Source organism: Trachinotus anak, unplaced genomic scaffold (genome assembly GCF_046630095.1).
Source record: "Trachinotus anak isolate AG129_WGS33_773 ecotype Australia unplaced genomic scaffold, CSIRO_AGI_Tana_v1 ptg000011l, whole genome shotgun sequence".
In the NCBI taxonomy this organism is placed as follows: Eukaryota; Metazoa; Chordata; class Actinopteri; order Carangiformes; family Carangidae; genus Trachinotus; species Trachinotus anak.
Window position 1 is genome coordinate 18,752,890 of NW_027273862.1, and position 25,725 is coordinate 18,778,614.

At 38.7% G+C, this 25,725-nt stretch overlaps 2 protein-coding genes across 3 annotated transcripts in view; one reads left to right on the plus strand and one right to left on the minus strand.

The window, feature by feature from the left end:
- Window positions 1–2,266, plus strand: part of mybpc3 (myosin binding protein C3) — a 32,835-nt gene extending 30,569 nt beyond the window's left edge. The window contains exons 32-33 of the mRNA XM_071488691.1: window positions 545–731; window positions 1,806–2,266. Coding sequence (XP_071344792.1) covers window positions 545–731; window positions 1,806–1,864 — 246 coding nt within the window. The 3' untranslated portion in view covers window positions 1,865–2,266. The remainder of the gene's footprint in view (window positions 1–544; window positions 732–1,805) is intronic.
- A 1,168-nt stretch (window positions 2,267–3,434) lies between these two features.
- lgr4 (leucine-rich repeat containing G protein-coupled receptor 4) overlaps window positions 3,435–25,725 on the minus strand; it is a 34,096-nt gene continuing 11,805 nt past the window's right edge. Inside the window, exons 3-18 of one of the 2 annotated variants that reach the window (XM_071488683.1) lie at window positions 20,957–21,028; window positions 19,982–20,053; window positions 17,101–17,316; window positions 15,445–15,516; window positions 14,385–14,453; window positions 13,668–13,739; window positions 13,350–13,421; window positions 13,075–13,143; window positions 12,914–12,985; window positions 12,557–12,622; window positions 12,325–12,396; window positions 12,163–12,234; window positions 11,910–12,035; window positions 10,673–10,770; window positions 8,176–8,226; window positions 3,435–8,073 (exon numbers count right to left, since the gene is read on the minus strand). In XM_071488683.1, the coding sequence (XP_071344784.1) occupies window positions 6,665–8,073; window positions 8,176–8,226; window positions 10,673–10,770; window positions 11,910–12,035; window positions 12,163–12,234; window positions 12,325–12,396; window positions 12,557–12,622; window positions 12,914–12,985; window positions 13,075–13,143; window positions 13,350–13,421; window positions 13,668–13,739; window positions 14,385–14,453; window positions 15,445–15,516; window positions 17,101–17,316; window positions 19,982–20,053; window positions 20,957–21,028 (2,680 nt within the window). In that variant the 3' untranslated portion in view covers window positions 3,435–6,664. Of the gene's footprint in view, window positions 8,074–8,175; window positions 8,230–10,672; window positions 10,771–11,909; window positions 12,036–12,162; window positions 12,235–12,324; window positions 12,397–12,556; window positions 12,623–12,913; window positions 12,986–13,074; window positions 13,144–13,349; window positions 13,422–13,667; window positions 13,740–14,384; window positions 14,454–15,444; window positions 15,517–17,100; window positions 17,317–19,981; window positions 20,054–20,956; window positions 21,029–25,725 lie in introns of both variants that reach the window. The other variant, XM_071488682.1, reaches the window with a different exon arrangement.

Consider the following 25,725-nt stretch of genomic DNA (forward strand, 5'->3'; position numbering starts at 1 on the left):
AAAGGTAATTTGCAATAAAAATCTATCATACATTTGATGACACCTGGAAACAAAAATCTCAGCTATGAATGGAGTTTTTTTTTTTATTGTAATGCACAAAAGATGATTAAAAGATGAAATTTGTACAATTCCTAATCAAGGTCCACTTCAAAAATACAGAAAAAATGAAACCAAAGCAAAACAATTTTTTGCTGTCTCTGTCAAGCACTTTGTAATGCAGCTTTTGAGAAGTGTTCTATAAATTAAGATTATTATTATTATTATCATTATTATTATTATAACACCCCCCCACCCCCACCCACACACACACACACACACACACACACACACACACACACACCTAACCCCCTCTTCATGCAGGCATTTTTGGGATTAGTAGCAGGTAATAAACACCATATCCTCAATCAAGCAGTATCCAGCACATAAATCCTGTCATTACTAATGTGTTACTAATGGACCAGCACCGCATTGTGACCTATTTGTGCAAATGTATTATTGCATGTTGTGAAAAATATCACCTGGATATTTTGTCCTACCTTATTAGCCCAAAGTGACCTGGTACAAAAACAAGATGGACATCACAAATGAAGCCAAGTACCGAATGCTCAGTAAGCAAGGCGTCCTGACACTGGAGATCCGTAAGCCCTGTCCATTCGATGGGGGAGTGTATACGTGCAAAGCAGTCAACGACAGCGGAGAAGACGTAGTGGAGTGTAAACTGGAGGTTCGCTGTAAGTATCCTGCTGGGCGGTACAGAGACAGAAACATGTGGCCTCTTTTCATGACCCACTTAGACACTCCAGCCTTTCTCTGCGATCCTCCTTTTCCCCTTTTCACTTCATATCGTGACAGTCCACATCAAATGAATGTCATTCTGTTATTAACAAAAACATATTTTAGTGTAAATGTGAGAATATATAGTCAAAATATTCAACAGGTTAAATCATAGCACTTATTTTTCCTGTGTGGGAACTTTTTCTTTTTTTAAATGGATTGAATATGTGATGGAAAAATGGAAAAAAAAAAAAAAAATTTATGTTTTCCTGATTTTTAACAGGTTTCTTGGACAGAACTACTTATGTTTCTGATTTTAAGAAAAAATAGGAATTTCCTCAAGAGAACTGCAGAATTTATCGTCAACCCAAATACTGTCCAGTAAAAGCACAAAATCCAACTTATTCCTGAAGCTTTCAATCACAATTCTTGGCCTTCCTCGTGGGGTTGAGAGTACCTCAGCAGCTCACTCTGCTGAAGAAGGCCATGAGATGGTTGAAAATTTCAGAAAAACAACAAAGTTGGGTCTTGTTTAGATCCATCTACTCCCTCCTTCTTTTAACTCTCACCAACCTGTGGTCCTGAGGTAAGACCATGCCCCACCCCACACTGTGATGAATATCAAAGCATCATTTTCAACAAAAAAAAGTTCACTGTGCACTTCCTGTTCAGCACTAAAAGACAGACACACAAAGTTAGTAACTAGCTGGTGGATACAGAGAAGCATTCAGCAGCCAAAGGGCCTGGTATTTCCCTCAGGAGTTGGTGGAGACCAAAAATGGAGCTAAATGGAGAGTGAATATTCCATGTTTTCTGGATGTGTGAACAGGCACCTGCTTAATAACGTTAGCCATATCAACTTAAAGATGATAATATGTTATATTGAGTTCACATCCTGATTCCACCTGCTCCATGTGGACAAAAAAAATCTTTCATCTTTGGTATATAATTTGTGAACATTATGGTACCAACATAACTTGCAATGGATTTATTAACGCCTCTGTATCTTGACTTATGTTCCTGCCTTGCAGCTCAAATTGTTAAAGAAGAAAAGAAAGACGAAAAGAAAGAGCTACGACCTGCTGACTGAAGAAAAGATTGATTTGTCTCCAGCAACTCCTGCATGTTGACTGTTTTGTCATGAGCAACTCTGCATCACAAACTGTGTTTAACACACATCTTTTTTTGTTGTTTTTGCACCACTTCCCTCATCTACAATTATCTCGCATCAAGTCATCCTCACTGTTATGCTAAATTTATTAACTTAATTTACTGTTCTTGAATATGGAATAGTATTCATGTATTATTTAAAAAAAACAATGGTTTGTCACTGTATTTCTCCTTCATTTCAGAAACTAGTATTAAATGGATAATGGTGTGTAGTAAATATCAAAAGTAAATTTAATAGTAATTTATGATTTGTCATCCTTGGATTATAGTGTTTTTAGTGTGATTAATTTGTGTGAATAAAATTTGCTTCAGACGCACAAAATAGAGTGATTTCATTCAGTCATATATCCCTGCCATGATGATCACTGAAGCAGCCGTGTTATACAGAAAATGCAAAAAGCATGCCACTGATAGTCAGAAGTCAAGTGGAATTCTGCAAGAATTGTCGAGGGCTTAGTTTTATTGTAACAAATCCTCAGTAAAGCTAGAGGTGTGAGGCATGTTACTAATGTGCACGCCACAGAGGGATGTGTGTGAAGGGCTAGAATAGCTGGGATGTCCTTTTTCCATTGGGGACGTGTGTCAGTGAAGTGGAACACATGGCAGAGTTCATCGGGCGGGGACTGCTGTAACATCACTCAACAGTTATTCCTTTGATGCCTTGAATGTAAATACTTCCTGTGTCCTCCCTCTCAGCGTACAGCTTCAAAAGATCCAGTGAGCCCTATACATGTGTCACTATTAACATGCATGAGGAATGTCTTAGAGCGCCTCAGTTTTTGTCATGCGTTTTGACATGGGACTTCGCCAAAATCCACAAATTACAAAATAAAAAGGCTACATGGTTCAAACCTAAACAGGATTTATCAAATTACATGTCTGCTTCTTTATACAATCCCAGAGGTAATTTTTCACTCATCACCAAGTTACAGCTCACTTGTATGAGTGAAGGCAGCCTGCAGTTGTGGATAACATGGCAGGAGGGCAACTCCACTGAATGGTCTCATACATGTGAACAGGCTTAGGACATTCACATTAGAAAAAAAAAAAACCTCTAAAATAGTATTTGCTGAAAATAGTTTAATGAGAGTAAGTCAATAACCACACTAGCAGCCGTGTGAGGCTGTACGCAGTGCTCCTTCGAGCTAAATGCTAACTTAAGCAGTGGTGGGAGAAGTTATCAGCTAAAGAGCTAACTGAAGTAATAATACTACAGTGTAGAAATACCATGCAGCCAAGATGTGAATTTAATAAAAGTGTTAGCATCAACATATACTTTTAAAACTGCTCATTATGCAGGCTTGCCCGTTATCGCCAGTTATTGATGCATTAATCTACACACTTTATTACTGCTGACGTGAATGGAAAGTGAAGATGTGGGGAATGTCATTAGTTTGTTGGTACTTTGTCATAAACCTAAGTGTTGTTTGAGGCGAAATTTTGACCTGATGATGGCGCTAGATGAAGCAATAAGGGATCATCAAAGCAAATACAGTTCATATACATTCATATAATTTAACTGCTTTGAAAATTAACAAATCACCTGTCTTCCCATGAGGCCACTGTACAGCCTGATATTCAATGAGGAACTCTGCTGAGAGAAACACATGAAGGATTACTGTCAATACTTTAATTCCCAGGGGTTCTGACCTTTCTATGAGACAATGCAGTGAAAAGAATTCTGTATATTATCCCCAGCTCCAGAAATCAATGTATGCACCTACTTTAACTGGTAAAGCTGATTTAGCAAGAAAGTGATGTGACAATAAGTTTTAAGATTATGAGTACAATCATTTTAGATATATGGTAACATATTTGATGAAGACAATAGTCACTGCAGTGTTTACATTGTAACAGAAAGGTAAATAAAAATGGTTGCATTCTTCCAATTTTATTCATACACAATTTATAGAATTATTTTTTTACTTGAACAGAATAAAAAACAACTTGGGGAGATCTCACAGGTATTTTAAATTTAAATTTGAAGTGAGATACTTTTCATAATCTGTATTATTCTGCAAGTTTGTATCTATAAAAGATAAAACAAAACAAAAAAAATTCATAGTTTATAGTATGATTTTTTTTTTTTTTTTTTTAAATCACAGTATACAGTACATAGATTCCTCCCACAATTTGCACTTAACTAAAATGATGATGTACAAACACATGTGTCAACATAAAGCCAAGAATGCAAATAAAGTAACAACAAATGAAAACAGACTATTCTTTTACAAAGCACTACTGGTAGCCACTACAGTTGAGGAGGTAGCTTCCTTGGTTAGCATCCCATTCTTGATTACTTGTTTTCTTTTCAAATAATTTACATAAAAACACAAAAACCAATAACCAAACTACTAAAAGATTTGTACATTTTCACCAGATGGGACATCAGGCATCTCAAACAATCAATGGACATTTTGGTTGGTGCAAGATCTTACACACCCAGTCAAGACTATATGAAAACAGAAAATCAACCCAAAAGATTACAATTAAATGGTGCATTATAAGGGCACAAGAATGTCTTGTTGGTGGAAGAAAACGTTTGCCTACATTGTCTAAATTCCTGAGCACTCACATGATGTGCACTTGTGGATACACGTTCTGAGGGTGTATCCACCTTAATGTGTACAGTCATGCTCAAGCACACCGAACATCAGTCAACCCCTCGTCACTCACAGTATCACTCAGGTCAGCTCTCAGGGCAAAAGACATCTACATTTATATGCTTTACAGTATAATAATGCTATAATGATGACCTATACAATAAAACTGGACGATGCACACTTAAATGATCATGCAGCAAGGGTCTGAGTCACACGCTGATATTGAAACTGGATTGCAAATACAATGCAGACAGTGAATTACTTTGAAGGCAATTCCTCCTGTATTCATTATAGGCCCTAGTTCCTACTTTAGTTCCATCATGCCCATTTTTTTTTTGTGGTTAAAATTTGGCCATTTACGTCACCGTATAGTACAACAGGTACAAAGATTGCACACAAACACCAAAAAAGAAAATCCTTTATATACAAAAACAGTGTAGATACTTGTTATTATATGTCTGTGGTTGAATAATGATCACCCACTTTTCAATAATAGTAGTCCATTTCAAACTTTTTGGCACTGCGTATGCACGTTCCTGTTGACTCAGCTGGTTGCCAGTCTCATTCACATCATGTTATTTTCACATTACATTCACATGTTTAACTTGGACGGTATTCATGTGTTTTTCTTGTTGCACTCAAGTCAAATTACCTTTAAAAAATTTTAATGACTCAAACGTAAATCAGAGATCATCTTATGAGAATAATGTGAATACAGGTGATTTTCATTACCATTTGTTGCCAGTTTGTCATCAAACTTTTATAATTTGTGGGTTAAAATAAAAAGTTTGCTGTAATTCTCTTTGGGGATATTTTGGGAAATATTCTCTCAGTATGAAAAAAGCAACACTCTCATATCTGTGAGCTTGTTAGCTTAGCATATAGCTTGGAAATGGGTAAGCAGCTAGCCCTAGTCTATATGGAGGGAACATAATCCACTAACTAGCATATCTAAAATTCAGTAATTTATACATTGCATCTTGTTTGTTTAATCAGTCAGCTTCTGACACTGTAATTAACAGGTCAGTGATTGTTCTTTCAGCCAAAAATAAGATGAACATCAGATAAAATAGGTCTAATTTAAGTATTACTCTACTGAAAAAAGGAAGTGTTTATGTTTTTTATAGCTCTGCAGTTAAGACATAAAAAAGTTTGATCCAAATAAAGGGGCATGATGGAAAAAAAGTCAGAAAAAAGAGCACTGATTTAAAAATAACAGGAATCATCCTTCAGACTACTGAAAATAATGATCTAAACCTGTATACATGTATTAGTTTTCTGTGAAGGATAAAAACAGAAGTGCTGCTATTTTGGCAAATGTTAGGGTTAGATTGTATATTCATCATTCGAAGGCCACCTTTCATACACCTGAAATTGTGTCCACCCATACACTCCTGTTGCTCATACAATAAATAACATCTATCAAAACCACCAAGTATAGTTGTTGCTAAAACAGTGATATCTGCTACTTTTATCACATTCTTAGTCTTAGTAACTTAAAGCAAAGACGTGTTTATTATAGACTGGCATTTACCATTCTCACACTGTAGATTAGGATCACAGGCAGGCAGAAGTTATTGTTAACGTTACATTATTCCTCTCTGGTGGGTGAAAACCACCTTAAAGTTACATTCAAACAGAGAAAGTCTAGGATGATTATTACATTTGCTACATTTATATTTTAAAAAATCTAAGTATAAAATCAACAGTTGCTGTGGAGAAGCTTTAAAAATTGACAAGATGAATAACAATTAAAATTTAAAAAGCTTAAAAGTACAGGTAAAACAGAGAAACCATAAAGTCTTTGACACACAAATTGAAGTTCGCAAAATCATGATATCCACTTGGAAGCAAAAGGAAGGCACTGGTGGCATGATTTTCCTTTGCAAGATCCTTTGTCGACTATTGTGTAACATGATGTGCTCAGTTCAGCTCATTTAGAAATCATATCCAAGTTCCCTTTAAATGATTGGTTTCATCTCTGTTTACTCAAGTGCTTGCTCAATAGTCTTGTAGTTGTAGTTGGCACATTTTAATATAAAAAGGTTTACATATTCTTGTAGCATCTAAATTCACATGACAGAGATCTGTGCACAAAGTGAAGTTCTGAACCATCCTTAGTCCTTGATTCGAGGTATATTGTATGAATAGTGTACAAGAGGAAGGCCTCTGGTCTGACAGAAGCAGGCTCTGCCACAGGCCTGAACCTGGTCTGAGCTGTCTGACACAAATGAGTCCCCCTCGTCAGCGTACTCAGACTGAGCAGAGGGTGTCCCGCTTTCTGCCCAAAACCCCTCTGCGCGTGGACACACTGCAGCTCCCGCCAGGAGGGTGGGACAACTGTGTGACTTCACCAAGTGTCTACAGACTGTGGAGGACGAGGGGGAAGAACAGGTCCTGGCATGCAGTGCTGCCTCGCACTGCTCACATACAACTGTCTCTCCACAAAGCTGTGAGTACACCCCACAGTCAAAGCCCAGGTGGGTGGAGGAGCCCCCATCTGTGAGCTCCGACCCTCCGCCACCGTCGTCTCCATGACTTTCAGCACCAGCTTTCACCTCCCTGGTCAAACCTCCGCGGCCGCGTAGTCTCAGCCAGTCCTCCCTGAAGGCCGGGCTGAAGAACACATATAGCACCGGGTTCAGGCACGCAGGCAGTGGGAAGAAAATGAGGGTGACAGACTTGGCGATCTCTGGGCCGCCAGCCGTAGAGCCAGTCAAGAGAGGGGCGAAGGAGAAAGCTGCCACAGGGCAGAAGAAGATGCAGTTGGTGAAGATGAGCCAGGCTACGTGTCGCAGGGCACCTGTCTGCTCTGGATCAGCCAGCTCCACCCTGCCCAGGTGGCAGTATAGCTGGGTGTACACAGCTGCAGTGAAGAGGTAAGCCAGCGCGTTGAGCAGCACCAGAACCACTGTAACACTTAGAGCTGGACTCTCACCACCAGCGAAGGGCAGGCAGAGAGGAGAGGCCGACTGGTTGCTAGAGGTCAGGAGAGGCAGGCAGGCTCCAGCAGCAGCCAGCAGCCCCAGTAGTCCTGCAGCCAGTCTGAAGCGCCGATCTCCTCTCCAGCATCCACGGTGGCTGCTGCCGTTCCTCCTGGGTGACATCATTACTTTCCCGAGAATTGTCCGCACGGCCACGCTGCGCTCCACAGCCGCGAGTGACAGTAACAAGACTGCCCACTCTGATGAAAAGACGGCAAGAGCTCCTGTGACCTGACAGCCAGGCCCCATCTCCCACCACACACCGAACTCTGCGAAGGAGCCCCAGGTAGCAACATCAAGCACGGTCAGCACGCTGACATACACACCTGTAAGCAGATTGGCCAGGGCTAGCAGGCCCATGAGCAGCCTGGCTGGAGAGAGAGACAGAGTCAGGGAGTGGGAATGGCCTGCAGCTCGGTGTGTGGGGGAGAAGGTGGCCACCAGGACCAGGGTATTAAAGACCAACGACACCAGGCAGATGAACCAGACTGTCAGACGAATCATCCAGTTACCCAGGAGGTGCTCACAAGGCTTGAAAGCTCCTGAAGACAGAAACAATATGGTTGGTCAAAAATTTACACTTGTTTAAAAGCAAACATACAGATACATAATGAAAGATGTAAAAAAAACAGTTTAAGGCTTACCTGGTGATGGAGAGCAGTGCATAATCATTGAGATTCTTTCCACATCCTCTCCTGCTAAAATCAAAAAAAAAAAAAAAAAAAAAAAAAAAGATGGAAAATACATTAAAAATCTTAATCATAAACAGTTAATTGTAACAAATTTAACTGTCCCAGAAAATAAGCATAACAGCTTTGCCATGCTGTGAAACTGAAATAATGCTGGGTGAGAGGCTGTTTCTGTTTCTGGGTAACCATCATCATAATATGAAAAGGCACTAATCACAATGTCAAACAATAAAGCCCCTGGACTAGATTGCTTCCCCACTGAGTTTTAAAAACACTTTTGTCAAACATTATCATCACTATTTACCAGAATGGCAGAGGAAAAAAAATATTCCCTATCATATGTACTCTGCACTAATTTCATTACTTGGCCTACTTAAAACAAATAAGGATCCAACTCGCTGCACAAAAGACCCATTTCCTTAGCAAACACTGATATCAAAATCATCAGCAAAGCATTAACAACCCAATTAACCAACCTGATGAATATATGCCACCAAAATGACTGTCATCCTTCCACTACATGCTGAAAAAGCATTTGATAAAATAAACTGGAAATTTCAAAAACACACTAATAAGATAATACGTAAAATCAGCCCATATGCAGACAATGTACTCCTATTCCAACAAAATCCAAACAAATCAATCACAGAACAGAACAGAACTTATTAAAACCATCGATACCTCTCACAACATCTCTGATTAGACAATAAAACAGAGTAAATCTACCATCCTACCAATAAATGGAGATAGCTCTCATGCTAAATTCCCCACTTACGACCCACTACTGGCAATATCACATATTTAGGTGGAAATTCTTCAAGCTGTCAGAATTGTTCTATATAAACTTCACTTGACTACTGAAAACAATACAAGACAAATTAAATTGATGAATAACACTACCACTCTCCATGAAAGGATGCCTTGCCCCAATAAAGATTTTGCGAAAACCAAGAATCAATCACTTATTCACAATAATCCCAACTCAACCCACAGCAAAATGGTTTAACACACTGAATGCAATAATAACAATTTATTGGAAAAATAAAAAAATCTCTGAATAAAACCACTTTACAGGAGGACCAGAAACACAAATATAGTAAATTATCAAATGGATCCACACAACTCATCACCACCACCCAGGTGGACTAAATGGAAAGAAAAAGTGATCACAGGCCTCCACATCTTTGACCATAACACCATGTCAACATTCCAACAGAACATTGATATATGTGACATTGAGAAAGAACAATATTAACAATAAATCTAATTAAGACATTATATCACAGAAAAAAAATCAATATCTCTAACATATATCCATGACAATCACCACTATTGGACAGCGTCAATAAAACTGCAACAAACAAACCACTATAAACTTCTTCCACTGCCAATGAACCTCATATTCCAATAAACAGATGGAAAAAAGCTCTCAACATCCTCACCGATAACCACTTTTGGAATAAAATGTGCAGAAATACTAACATCAGGCTAATACAATATAATTCAAAGATCATTCACAGAACACACATTACACAACAAAGATGGACATTATGGGACTAACCTCATGAGAGATATTCACTCATTATACACTAAACACAACTGACGATTATGTCCATGCACTCTGGCTCTATCCACCAATACAACATTTCTGGGAAAAAGTAACTATCACAATATACCTACTCTGACTCAGTGATCTGGATATACTCAACACATGCTCAAAACTAATCATAATATCCCTACTTGTAGCCCTAAACATTACTAAAAATAAAACAATACTATTAGACTGGAGAAGTATGAAAAAGATAAACATCTCTCAGTGGCTGGATATACTAACACAACAGATGTCAATGGAACAACAATCAGCTTAACAAAAAAAAAAAAAAACACTTTGGGATTAATAGATGGTAAAATGTACAAATTAAAGATATACTGTACATCTGTTAATGTCAGGTATAATGTCTTAAACTTTGAATGACTATAAATCACATAAATCAGGCCATATGCACAAACATGCACACAAAATACACACTTTCTCACTTTGCCTAAATAAAGTAGGAAATGTAGGACAGTACTAGTCCATTCAGATAGTTGTTTCAAGTTGTCTAATGCAATAAAACACATTGTAGCTGTTTACTGATGCACATAGAGGCACATCTGAACAACACAATCTGTAAGGTTTAAAAAAAAAAAAATACATGAAAATAATTGGTAAAATTTCATGAAGCAAAACTGTTGTATGTCCAACATCTACATCTAAAATCTGGTGGTCTTGGAATAAGGAATGCTGTTAAGAGGCTTATGTAAAACAAACTCATTGATATTTTCAGTTGCTTTTATGTCAATAAAACAACAAAATAAAACTATAAAAAAAAAATAAATAAATAAAACAACAAAAAGTTTAGCTAACATGTAAATTGTTGCAAAGAAAAGGCTCTGACTGAAGCATCCCCACCTGTAGATTTCTTTATGTCATTTTCCTCAGAGGAACCCGTCATTGAGTCACAGCCAACAAATGCACAGCACTGGTAGGCGTAAGGGACAGAGATGGACCTACAAAAAAAATGATGATCATTTATAAAGTCTGATAACATCCTACTGAGGTCCAGTGTTGATAATACAGATGGTCCAGAATCTTAAAACCATACTGGAAAAAGTATAAATAATGTGTATCTGGCTCTTCTGATTTTTTTTTTTCAATAATAATATTTGGATGTTTCCATAGTATGTCTACAATTGCGGAGAAAACAGATTCAGCTGGCTTTCTCATTAAACAGAAGCAAAGAGGTGGAGTTTGTTTCAGTTTTTCAGTCAGTTGGTGACATACATATCACAGCAGGCAGAGAAAGACAAGAAAAGCGATACATTTTTATTTTTGGACACTTTTTGTTCACTACAGGATTTGTTCAATTTATCTTGTTTACAAATTAAGCACTGGTGAGTGTTTTCTCTTTAGCTTCAAGTTCATTTGCTGTGCTGATTAACAACAGCTCAACAACTACTTGATTTGAGTTTGTGCAGCACAGCATGTATGTTGTTTTCTCCACTGATTGTTTTTGTCTTGTTTATGTTACAGCATAAAATGTAAAGAGATGTTTAGTGTCTTTTCTCACTACTTAGTGAAAACAAAAGGTGAGGGAAAATAAGTCCACTAAATGGCTATACAAATATACAATACACTATAAACTACAGTACATGAGAGGATTCTGTTGAGAAAATTGATTTCTATTTTAATGGCCAGAATTATTTTTTTTTAAATCTGTGTAAGGGCTATGTCCTGTAATGTGACAAACAGTTCAAAAACAATTCCTTTAATCACAGTTTGAGATTTATTTCAATCATGTACCTCACCTTTGTACATCTTCTACAATTTACAACTTAATTTTTTTTTTGCTTAATTTAATGTTTTTATTTCAACATAGCTTCATTGTTGTTTTAACCTTCAACAAATAAATTACATGTTCAATGTTTAATTTTTTTAAAGAGTTTTTGGGCAGTTTGTGCCCTTATCAGAGGGGAGAGAAAAAAGGGGGCTCACATGCAACAAAGGTCAGTGACTTGAATTTCATCTGGGATGTAGCAGCTACATAGTAAACGCCTTAAAGCCCACCTGACTGACTGGTGTTATGTTCTAAATTCCCTGCAAAACACTTAAGACAACAGAACTTGAGGTCACAGAATTTCTTCCTCACCTGAGTTTGGGTAGGTTTTTTGCCGTCAGCACATTTTTCATCTGTGGGTTCCCTGAGAGTTTTAGCTGACTGAGGGCACTCAGTCCAGTTGTCGGAATCACAGTAAGCGAGTTCATACTCAAATCTCTGGAAAGAAAAGAAGATTACATACAAGCTGTACAACACAGAAGGTCAAACAAAACAATGATATGTAGGTGGAGTTCTGTGCTCATTATGATGAAAGGTGGTAAAATAAGACACAGATCATACTCACAGATTGGTGAGTGCAGTGAGGGTGAGGAAAGCATCTCTGTGGATAACTCGGATTTCATTTCTACTCAGGTCTCTGTGAAAAATTACAATGGCGTGAACTCACAATCCAGGCATAAAACCTCTGTTTTAATAGCATCCAGTGTGTGTTACTGAGTGGACTTACAGCAAACGGAGAGCAGACAGACCTTGGAAAGTGTCCCTTTCAATTTGTTGAATATGGTTATGCTGAAAGCTTCTGTAGATTTAAACCAAGAATTTAACAGATTATAAAAAAGCAAATAATTACTTTTTTTTACAGTCTACATTTTAAGTCTGAAGATAGAATCTACTTATTAATCTTTACCATCCTTGTCTGAAATGATTTGTGAACTGACTTCTACATGTTCTACACTCACATCTCTTGCAGTAGGACGCAGCCCTGGAGGGACGGTAGCCCCTCGATATCATTGTAGGACAGGTCTCTGATGGAGGAACACAAACAACTTCAACAATTAGACAACTGGGAAAATTATGAAATAAATGAATGTGAAGGGTTGGATTGCTAGTCATGTTCCACTCTATAGGCAGTCTATAAACAATTTCCATATGCATTAGTATGTACACTTTCTGAAATGCCAGATTTTTTGCATGAATGGGAATCCAAATTCTGACTGTAGCAGCATAGTATACCCATCAAGCTTTAGTTCATAAATTGTAGTACAAGTACAATTATAAGTTCTATTGCAGGTGACAAGAAAGGAAATGTCACTTACAGCGTCCGAAGCAACTTAAGATCTTCACACAGATCAGCAGGGATGGATGAGATCTTGGTTCCTGACAGGGTCCTGGAAATGAAAGACCTAATGAGTCACTACTGAGATGCACAAAAGCACAGGCAGGAACAGATGCTGCACACAAGTCCAAGTTCACTCACAGGCTCTCAAGGTTGTTGGTCCATGTAAGGATGGGGAACTCCTGCATCATACTTGGCCCACGTAACATCCTGAAACACACATGGTGATGAAGAGTAAAATCACTGTCATAAACATCTAAGTATGAGCTAATATGGATGAAACAAGACATAAGAACCCTTTAAAACACACATAAATAGATTTTCTTTTAATATTTAGGTCACCACCTACTAACAAAGTTCTGACAGAACTCTGTAACAGTGATTTGTCAGAAATCGTGCTTGACAGTGGGACTTACAGGGAGCGCAGGTCAGACAAATTCTGGAAAGCCGTTGCGCCCACAAAGGACAGAGGGTTGTCATACAGATGTCTGGGAGGGCAGGAAGAGCACAGGGGAAGAGTTCAAACAAAAATAATTTACTATGCGAGAATGGCACCATCTTCTGGACATTCATCTACTGAAGCCACTGGTATCCCACATCAGCTAAGACTGAATGTACTGTACTGTATGTACTCTGAAGCATACTGTACATTGTGCATGGTGGCATTTGAACAAGTCTGAGTTATTAGTGTGTTATGTCTGTTTCAGTGAATCAGAGGGGGAGTTTGACCTTACATGGTTCGCAGCAGGGGGTTGTTATGGAAGGCCCCTTCAGGTATCGAAGCAATATCATTACTGTGAAACCCGCTGCAGGAGGAAATGGCCAAGGAGACAGCGTAAAGACACTTTGCTCAATATGAAACCTGACATATAAGTTAAATTCATTTATGCAAAACTGAAAAAAAAACCAAAAAAACCAAAGTCATGTTACAAAAGGCATAAACTGTTAAACCAAATCAAGCACAAATAAAAATGCCAAATAGCTCTCACAGTCTGCTACAGAAAACTAGAAAACCTTAGGTTTGTAGCTTTTTTCATAAAGGCACAAATATTGAGACACGTGGCACCAGCAAGAATTTCAACAAATTTCTGTCTGTTTAATCACCACACCCACTAGACAAGAGCCCAAATAATGATGATATGACAAATAATGATTTAATAACGATATAATAAACAGGATAACATGCCATTTTTTTACCTGATGTGTCTGTATGTGAATAGGAACTGCTAATCCTCACAAAACAACTACAACTGTTACTGTTACAACTGTTTAGTTCACAGCTACTTTGTAAGATATTTGTCTTTTTTTCAAATCACATAAAAAAACTAAAAAAAACACCAACAAGCTTCCTTCATGTGCTGATGAGTTAACCAGTCACTGACAAAAGTGTCATAGCAAAAGTATTAACTAAAAGCCCCCTCCCAAGAGCAGAAGCAGGTCAAAGCACTCACAGTTCCTTCAGTTTGGGCAGGGCCTCTATTGCTTTGGGAAAAACCATCAGGTTGTTGAAGTTCAGATCTCTGTGGTGAGAGAGACAGAGACACAAGCAGTCAGCTTTTTTTCTTTTTTTGCTTTATGGCAAAGCAAATCCATCCCTCTAAATCCCACTATTAATGGTACATTCAAACAAATAAGGCTACAATTGAGTCTTCAGTTACCCGGTTCTGTCTGTGATTGTAGTCAGCTCCACGGAGCATGGGCTGCATTTAATGAATATTTTCATTAAAAATTAATCTTTTGATTTTTTGAATTCAATTATTAGTTGGTTATTCTAAATATCAAAAATAGTGAAAACTTTCTGAGAGCCCATTTTCACGATGCTTGTTTTTTTCCAATTTACAATGATATGAAACAGGGAACAGCAGCAAACCCTCACATATGAAACCTAGAAATCTAAAACCTTAGGGATAATCCATCATTAAAAATGTTGTTAATTTTCTGCTCATCAGCTAGTCAATGAGTGGTTATCGTTTTGGCACAATGGCTTGTAGGAAGGCTGCCTTGGCCCTTCCAAACCTTCCTTTCCTTCCTCTTTACAGCTATACAAAACACAACGCTATATGCTAGAAAACATCATTGCAAACTACTGCTGAACTGCCTTTACTAATTTTAATATAGCCCAACTGTGCTGTGTTGTTATGTAGGAAAATGTAAACAGTGGATTAGTATGAGTACCAGCAGATATTTAATTTTGAATGTCTGAGATTGGAAGTTAGGATAAAAAACAAAAAAGGATCAGGACATCCCCAGTCTCCTGTAAAGGTCTATGTGTTGTACGGTAGCTGTTTGCCATTAGGTAAGGCTGTGTGGCAGGAGGAAGTGAACAGTGGGAGGGCAGATTTGATAAGCATCATGTACTTTGCTCTATTTATCCTAGAGCAATTAAAGGAGGAAGTGGACACAATGATGTCTGGAGGACTGGGGCAGAGGTGGGTGGGGGAGCTGTTAGCACACACAAACACAGGCACAAACACACTTAAACTGATGCATACTGTACAACTGTCTACTTACAGTGTCTCCAGGTTCAAGAGTCCAGTAAAACAGTTGTCTCCTATCTCTTTAATTCTGTTGTTGTGAAGATGCCTGGAAAAGCAAAAGCATTTTAACACACATCTGCAAGGTTTCTATGCTGTGATAGATATAAAATTATCTTTCACATTCATCATGGGTTTTAATCTAGTCATGTGATTTATGAAATCAGGTGTGTGTACTATATGTGTATATGCAGAGGGCTTTCCCAGCCTAATAGATTTGAGGTCTTTTCTTCCTGTTTATCCTGACATGTTTATACTAACCCTGCAGCAATACCATTCAATGTGTGTCTGTGTGCTTGCGTGCGTGTTTGTGTGATTTTATAACAGCAGCAGTGGAAAAAAAATGTTTGGAACAATCCCTCTGATTCGCAACGCACCAGATACAGTATTTGTACGAGTTCCTCTCATGGAAGGTTTTAGCATTTCCAGCCATGCATAAAACAACAAGATAATCTTGATTTTACATCACCGTCAGAGTCAACTTTTTTCAGTGTCATTAACATTCAAATTCAAACCCCAATGGCATATTTCGCTGTAAAAGTGCCTGCATGCAAAAACGCAGCAGGGCATGAGCAGCAACCCATTTTGTTGACTTATTAACTGTAAGCTGTGGAAATAAATACTACATAGTTTGTTTTGTGAATCTGATTTGCAGTTGCTCAGAGGACACATTCAGAGCTAGAGCAGAACACAATGAGAGGTACTTTGCAGTGATTTGTGGTGACAGAATAATGTAGATGATATATGAAAACACTACTTATGAATTATAGCTTCTTTAATTTAGAGGGGAGCACTAGCAGTACAGTCATATTTTACTGACACACAGTCAGACAGAGTGAGAGATTATGTTAGTTAATTAGAAAAATTACCCCCTCAAAAAATCCCTACACAGTAATTCAAAAAATGTCCATCACTTATTACATGTCATGGCTCAGATACTTAAGAGACATCAAACTGTTAGTGTATAATCTCTCTGCAGAGAATTTGCATGTGTTGGTTTTCAACTTTCTACTTAACATCCCGTGACTGTCGCCTCTTCAGCTTCTCCCTCAGGTCATTTTGGTAAACATGAGAATGTTCTTAGTCAGGGTGGCAGGTTAATTAAGGCTTTAAAAAAGTACACCAGCAGGTTGTTCCTGCTGAGTTATTTAGTGTATAGGTCTATGAAGACTGCATGCACAGGATGTCCTGGGGAAGTTTACTTTACTGACTGAAAGTGTTTATAACTGAAATACTATGGCTTTTTAAAGGATTTCTCACTAAAAGCCTGGACTGATGAGATGGTATGCTATGTAACTAAATAATTTCTGAACCAATTAATCCAGAGACTGACAGTTTCACAACATGACTGCTTACCTATTTATAAAGATTTGCCCTTCTTGGTCTTTTTTCATGTAGCAGTGACATAAAATACAACAGTGTTGAGTTTGGTATTTACCATCTAGAATGTTAGAATATCTTTTTTTAGTACACTTGAAGTACACTTGAAGAGATCAGTGAATACTGCTGAACTGGACAGTTTGGTGTTTATGGTCTTTTTTTAAATCCAACCTGCAGCAAAAGGCCTGACTGGCCAGAAATATTAGTAAAATAGATACACTGTACATTTGTACAAAAGCTTAATATAACTTACAACACAACTAGACTGGTGAGGTTTGCGAAGGCACTGTCTGGTATGTATGAGATGCGGTTGAGTGCCAACGTCAGAGCCTGAAGGTTCGCCTGGTGTCTCAGGGAATGGATGGGGACCTCCGTCAGGTTGTTATCATCCAGCCACAGGTGGCGCAGCTGCTGAAGGCCTTCAAAACTGTCGTCTGGAACTGTGGTAATATGGTTGGCATCCAGGCGACTAAAAATCACAGATTCATTAAATTAATATGATGCTTTAACATTTGATACTGCCATAAATGTCTTGAAAACAGCACTCAAACAGCAGAATTTCATTCTTGCAGAAACACTGCATTTCCAATTTAAGAATTGATCATTTTACTGATGGGGCATTTGCATAATCTCACATCATTCATCTCAGTGCAGAGTGGCAGCAGCTCAATGTCAACATCCTCTTAGACTGCAAACTCCTTAGGACATCTCTGAATCTTTGGTTATTACCAATATCTTGTAACTGCAGGCCAAGGTTTGACCTTCACTTTGTGGCTATGCTCCCTGTTTGCAACCACTGAGCAACACAATACCTGCATTACTGCAACAGCTGCAAGGGTCGAACACAATGTCTTTTTTTTTAATCTCACTTATACAAATAAAGAAATACCAGTCATCCCTCACTTAGGGAAACTCTTCATTCTTCAAATGAATGACACACATCATATTCTAACTACCACAATGAAGGAAATATTCTTAATTTAAAGACTATGCACAAGTGTTGTTTTCACCATCACCACAGTTTTCTTATGCTATCCTCCTCCCTGAGTATCTCGCCCTCCCTCAAAATTCCTCAAGTGTCTGGGCTGGAAGAAAAACAGTCTTGATTGACATTTAGCTCTCTAAGGCTTTATACAAACCAAGTCCTGGCTCTGCCAAAGCATATTACTTCAGCTACAGACCTTAAAACCCTCACAGAGAAAAGACATCTGTTAAAAAGAAAGGAGAGAGGCACAGAAAAAAAAAAAGACGAGGGGAAGCAAGGGACATAAGGAGGGATATAGAGGAGTGATAATTTTCAGCACGTTTCTCCAGCTGGATCCATTTCTCCTTCAGTCACTGTCAAATTCAAAGGCACAGTGGTAGAGGGAGGTGGTACAAATAAAGTCATGTACATGTTATGGTCTCAGTGTAAATGACATTCAGTAGAAGCAGAAATACAATGCTTAGACTGGAAGGCAAGTGGAGAAGGAAACTACGAGAGGGCTAACAGTTACGAGTAAACATGTAGAAACACACGAACTCACAAACTGGCACAGGGCTATTACTTGGCTTGGTTCACAACAAACAGCAGCAGGAGTAAAGTATGCAATATGAGTGGAGCTGCCCCTAAATTGACATCAATAATGTCAATGAGTAAGAGTAATTAATAAGATTTCAAGTGTTAAAATTAGAGGAAGAGGAAAGTCTTCCAATATTAAACAGGGGAATATAAACTATCGTGGTGAATGATAACTGTCTGAATTTGCTCTGAACTGTTGGAGTTTCCAGAGTTTAAAATTATTTTAAATAACATGGCACAAATGCCTGTGTTATTTCTGTATGTTTTTAAAGTGTATTTGTCTATGAGGACTAGGAGTCTGCAGCCAAGCTAAGCTGCTCTGTGATGTTGTACACAGTGGTGCTTTGAACTGAATGATAATGCTAACATAGTAACATCCTCACAGGGACAATGATGTTTCACAGGTATGTTTACCACACTGACCATCTTAACACGTGTTAGCATGCCCTTTACTAATTAGTACTAAACACAAAGTATGTACCTGATGATCAGCAAAATCACCAGTTCATTCTGGAGGGGACGTGAATGTGTGCCAAATTTCATGGCAATCCATTTGATAGTTGAGATATTTCACTCACAACTTCAAATACCAGTAGCTTGAAGAGGTCACTAGAGTGAGAGGATCCATCCAATGGTTAGGTGAGATTGCTACAAAAGCAATCTATATGTCCATCTCAGGTTAAAACATTTTTAGTATATTTAGTTTAATAATAGATAGTTTGGACTGGCCCAAAATGGCGGACCAACTGAACAACATTGCCATCCACAGATCCACGCATCTAGTGGGGCAAAAAAAAACCAAAAAAAAACAAACCTAAGTGCTGATCTCACTCCTATATACACTTTTACTGCATCTCATCTGTCATTCACACTGACAAATCAGTAGCCTCAAACTAAACTCCATTATTGCCTATATACCAACTTTTGCATAAATTTGTTTAACAAATTTTTAGCACAAAACGTTTAGATCTTTAGTAGATTAGATTAATACTGTTCTGCAGTACTGCTATTGCTCTACCTTTATTATCTTTGTGAGCAACCGTCTAGAATGTGGTTGTTAGTTTGGCACAAACTCTATGAATTCCACTTTGGATAGCAGGCTGTGTAAATACACTGCAGTGCTGTCTCTGACAACAGCCCTGACGACTGCAGCATATCTTCCTGTCCAGGAATTCAGGACAAAATACCTTTTTCATTAACTGCAGTTTCTAGAGAGAATATGGGGTATTCATAAAACTCGCCAACAAGGCTGGTGTTACAGTATGACTTGAGATTGTCATAGCAAAGTGATTTCTTACATATACCCATGAATGACTCTTCTTCTTACAGCAACACTACCACCCTCTTGATCATTTACGTGTTCCATCCGCAATTCAAAACAGACGGTTTTCAGTCCAAAGCTGAGGCAGTAGTAAGGCCATGTTTGACAGCACGACCAAGTGAAGCTACATCAATCCAGCAAAATATCTGACCAGTGCAACGATTCAAAGGCTCTTTGAGCAGACAATACCCTGCGTGTGTATGCATGCATATGCCTATGCACGTGTGTGTGAGTGTGTTGCACATGACTTACAGAGACTGGAGAGAATGAAGGTTCTTCAGGGCTGCACTGGGCACAGTCTTCAGCTGATTATTCTGGAGCATCCTGAAGGTAAAATGGTAAAAGTGATGATTTCAACTCAATTCACAACAGTTTCTCTTGCATCATGAACCTGATGTATCCAAATATATATTCTGTGGATACATATTGTGAAGGTCTCCTCTCTCTATGTTGGTTGTTGTTGATTATGTTGATCCTGGTTACAGTCATTTCTTTGGAAGGGACAGTGGTTTCCCTGGATGTTCCTGTCTCAGTGTTTGCCAAGCTGTTGAAAAAACTTTGAACACCAACTGAAGGTATCCACTAACTGCTTTTTTTAAGTCCTTGGTTCATGAAGAGCAATGTACTGTATACATTCTGTCCTTATACAGTTAGTGTTTGTAAAAACTGACCAAATCCAATGTGAATGGGGCTGTTTGAACTGCATGCAGTCAAAATACTTCAATTTAATGTCACTTTTGTTGTCACAAGTAACAATGTGAATAAATCAACTGAAATAAGCATATATAACATCTCCATGTGTTTGTGTTTTCAGTCTTGTATCCAAGACCTCACCTCTGACTCAACAGGACTTTAAACTTTTGGCTCAGTGCAGAATCAACAGGGCAGTGCTTTTTGTGTCTCTCAGTGGGTCCAAGTCTGTGCATGCATATTAGTGTGCTGTCTGATGTAAATTATGCAGAACTAATTCTTAGACAGAGCCTGTATGCAATTCTCTGTTGATGTTGCAAATGGGGCAGGAATGGAAAAGTGTATTTAGTGTAAGTTGTATGACTATGATTAGGGTGGCAATAACTGACAGCACCACAATGTCACCACAAACTGAAGTGTTTACTCTCTCCCCCAGTGTGCAGAAAACCTCACACTAACACAGCCGTAAGTGTGTGTGTTTGTGTGTGCATGTGTGTGCCGACACTGGTGGTGGTGGCAGGGAGGATGTATGCTTACAGGACTTTGAGCTGATGCAGTCCAGACAGGGCTTCAGGGTGGATGAAAGATAGGTCATTCCCCGCAAGTCGCCTGAGTGAAAGAAAGAGTCAGGCCCATATTTAAGACATTTCTTACAGGAGACCATGTTTTCTGCATAAAAAACATACTGTAACAACCAGAGAGTATATTGTATTTCTGAATGAAGCAGTATACAGTGTTGAGAACTTCATCCAGTGCCTTAGTAGATCAGGTTCCAGCTCTCAAGCTGAACACGGGGTCTGGGGTGTCAAAGACATGCGTCTGTGCCATGGCCTGTTGTCACTTCGTCTGTCACCCACAAGAGATTAGAAATGTTCCTGGCCTCTCAACCATCACTATTCAATGCTCCCTTTAGAGAGGCCTTTAGAGAGAGTGAAAAAATAATTCACGGCCCTGAGACTGATATAAACTGTATATGAATATAGAGTTATTTCCCTTAAACAGTCCTGTCTTGTAACATTTATCATAAGGCAGCTGCTTCAGTCTCTGCACGAATTACTTGAAGCTGAGGGGACACCTCCCTTTCCTGCTCTGAACAGGAAGCATATAGGAAATAGGGGTGTAAATAAGCATGGGACAAGCTGACTGGCACACAGAGCCCAAGTATACTATCTGGCCTGAGAGATTAGCAACAGATTTATCACTCTGCAATGTGAGTCAGGCCAGACTGAATTCCCTGCAACAAGAGCTGCTGGGTGCGGGCCTGAGAATCAAGGCTGACTGTGCTAGAAGACCATGTACCCTTGGTGTAGACTCAAAACTGGTCTTTTGTTTGAATGCATTGAATTTCACTGGTAATTTTTTACTGGTTTCCATCCACCTGTTTTAATTTATACATGCAATTTCAATTTGCACATAAAAAGTGTAATTGCTATCACGCAATTAAAAAAAACACACTCAGCAGATAAATCATGATCTACATGACGCATGTGACTTGAACAATCACCGAAGAGACAGGAAATGGTGGCATATGAAAATGTTTCATAATGTTTTCTACGTTGTTTTTCAGTGCTTCAGGTTCTTTTGCAATTGTTAAATTACACTTAAGTGGAGAATATGCACCACCAGCTGTTTATTTCAATGCATCAACTCCTAATATTTCCATTGCAGTGGTGAATGGAAACGCACATTTATTTTCATTTTCTTTTGCAGATTTTCTGTAAAATCTGTGCTAGTTAGTGTTACATTTGAATGGAAACCTGGCCCCAAGGGCAACAAATTACTAATATATTTCCATCTACCACATGAATAGAGGGTCACCTGTACAGCAGCCAAGAAACAGTGTCACAGAAGATGGCACGTCCAAAAAGATGGTAAAATGCTTCAAACAGTTGAATGAAATCTTTCTGTACTTATAGACTGAATTCCAAACAGTAAGTAACAGTTAATGATTGAAAACCAGAATGAAGAAACACCTTACTTAGTCAAAAACTCATTTGGTTGATTATTTTCTTTTTATTGATACACAATGTGTTGTGAAAAACTATATGTCTCATTATCATGGGCCTCCACCAACCGCAGACCAGCTGCTTTGAACGCTCATTCAAGGAAGATTTTGGACAATCACAGGCTCCATTTGCTGTTTGATTTGTCGTGGTTGACTAAAACTGTCATATTTGGATGTGAATCTTCACCAGTTTTATAAAAAGACTGTCAATTCAGACTGACTTGGCTTTGAGACAAAGACAAATTCAACAATTCACAACACCCCCAAATCAATCACTGTGAAAAATTGTCTCTACAGAGCCACAATTTGTCAACAGCATGTCTTTCAACAGCTGTTTTAAAATTAGATTTTCACTCCAAGACCTGCAGTTATAGTCACGACTACAGTACAGTACACGCGTATGGACGCCTACAAATTAAATATGACACGTTCTTGTTGATTTCCAACAGACAGTGGCCAATGTGGCTAATTCAATACGACTTAATTACTTGAGAACTCACACGACCCAGAACCCACAGCCACTGTCACGAACTCCTAACTATTACATGCAAAGGTGGTTAGACAAATCTTTCAGATCCTGCAGGTTTCACAATATAAAGAGCTTCTCCTCCTCCTGCATCTCTCAGCAAATTCAGTATGTCCCCCCAGGCTTTGATGAAGACAGAAGAATGTGCTAAATCTCGCTGAGGAAAGGCTAAATCCTCTCCTTGAGCAACACCACTCCTTCAGGTCTACTTTTGTCAAGAGTAGATTCACAAAGAGCCCTGCAGTGCAGTCAGACAGAAGTAAAGGGCTACAAACATGAGTTGTGAAGTTTACCCAAAAAGCATTTAGATCTTAAACTTTGCTGTAGCAGTTTTGCTGAGGCAAAACCCGAACAAGCACCCCTCCCCCACAACATGCTCACATGCTCCCACATGTGCAATACACACCTTTCTGTATCACCGTTGGTATAGGTAGCTGTGACGATAAGCCTATGACTTCATTTTCTATGTTCATGTTGTCAATGAAAATGTTCATATCACCATTTTCGATTATCTTTTTATTTTAATGGGGTTGTGAAGTGTCTCAGTTAGAGAAAAGTTGCATTCATTTTGCCCAGAGACTCTGTTGCATAGCTTAGAGGTGGAGGCATTAAACTCTCCTGGTTGAATCATCAGTACTAAAGATTAACAGCTGTTAGACACTAAAATATTTAGTTCTTTATAAAAAAAAAAAAAAAAAAAAATGAATAATAAAAAGGTAAAAGCCTCTGTACATAAAAACTTGTAGTTAAAACTAACAAGTTGCATTTCAGCAGGTCACATCCAGTTTTTTTGGATCAGATCAGCCGCTACAGTGCAGTGCTTTATTCCCAGCCGTAATGACTAAGTGTATTGCCATTTGCAGGTGTCTCGACAGCAGCACAACCAAGGCTCTTGGGTATTGTAGCATCATTACTACACATCATATTCATTATACAGTAGAGAATAACGAAAACCAACCAATGAATCCATAGTCCAGACCATAAATCCCAAATTCTTTAAGAGTAACTGCGCCCTCAAAATCTGAAGAAGAACCCTCCCTCACGGTGTATTTGAAAATGCAACAGGGGAGTGTGAGGGGTGCTTGTGGCAGGGGGTCAGGCCATACTGCTCAGAGTATGGCCAGCGACGTAGAGCTGGTAGTAAGAGGTAACCAACCATGTATCTATGTGCCTGTGTTTGTGGCCAGGATAGCGGTTCTACTTCAAGAGGCTCTTCGGCGTGTGTGTTTCTGTGGGGGGAGTGTCAGTACATAGTTGTAGCTCCACCATCATGTTAACATGTTCACTGGCCTTAAATATCTTGTTAAGTTCTGAATATAGCGCAAATAATGGGGAGCTCATGTGTTGTGTGAACTGCCACTTCAGAGGAATAAATTTTATTCATGTACACCATCGTCTCTCTAAATCTGGGGAGGTCAACAAAAGAAAAACTCCTTTAAGTCTTCAAAAAAAGCCCCTCTCCCCAAAAAAGAAGAAAAAAATCAGGTGAGCCAAAAACAGAACGTCATGCACTACTGTAATTCAACTTCAACAAAAATGTAAAATACAAATTCCCAGATAGGTTTTTATGATATATCATTCAACCAGATTCACAACAATTAAAAATAGCTAGAAAAAAAAAATCTTTATTTATAGCACGCATTTCATACAAATGGATATAAGACTATGTGCTTCACAGGAAAATACACAATTGCAATAAACTGAGACTTAAAAAACTATATATATAAAAATCACATTATGAAAAAAATTAAGTAAATGAGAAAAAATACTTTAAATTGTTATGTCCACAAAATGCAACATTATAGATATATAGCGAGCCTATTGGTCACTGGTTATTTCCGTTAATACAAACAAACTGCAAAGGAGTCAGGGAATACCTGTCATCACGTCTGCTGAGCTTTGTTGTGCCTTTGGCAAGAAAGAAAGAGAGCAGAGGAGATTGCGTGACTACGAAGGAGGCTATATTCCTCCCTTGTCTCCGCTCCTGTCCTGTGTGGGGATGGCCCACTCTCTTTCTCTGTCAACTCTTTCCCTTTCTGTCTTTGCCCTCAAGGCCCATGCTGTGGTTCACTGACACTGCTGCAGCCTTAGAGCGAAAAAGTCATCCACCAAAGTTCATTGAGACAAGCCTGCAGATTTGTTCTCAGAAAAAGGTTAAACAAACACACATATGAACTAAGGGTATATGTCAATCAAAATACCTTACTTTAAAAACAGATGCCCCAACGACAGTCCATCCATTATAATGATCTAAGACAAGATAGACGTAGCAGTAAGACTGGGTGGCTTATTTAGCCTTGTTGCCATGGAAACCATTGTTTTGCCCTCTTCCTTCCTGCCTTGCATTCCTCATCACAATGCGATGAAAAGTAAATTGCCTTTCGACAAAGCAGATTGGAGTGGTGTATGGAAAAGAAGAGGGTGAAGACTCAGCCGGCTGAAAGATGCACGAGAGCTGAAATAACATGGCCAAGTGGAGCTGCAACTGCTGTTCACTCGCTGGTCAGTTTGCATTCTCAGGGCCGCATGTTACCTGATATCAGGTAGACAGATTTTATCTCTGACTCCCAGCAGCACCGAGCCAGACAGCAGAGTATTTAAAGAATAAAGAAATAACAAACACCCACTAAGATTAGATGTGTGCCACTCAACAAAGCCCCAGAGCATAGATGTGCTGTTGCCACCCTGATAATCCCTTAAAAGGAAAAATGCACACAGGATGTCACATGATTGCAGCTTCAATACATGTTGTCTCACCTCGCCTTTTTAATTGAG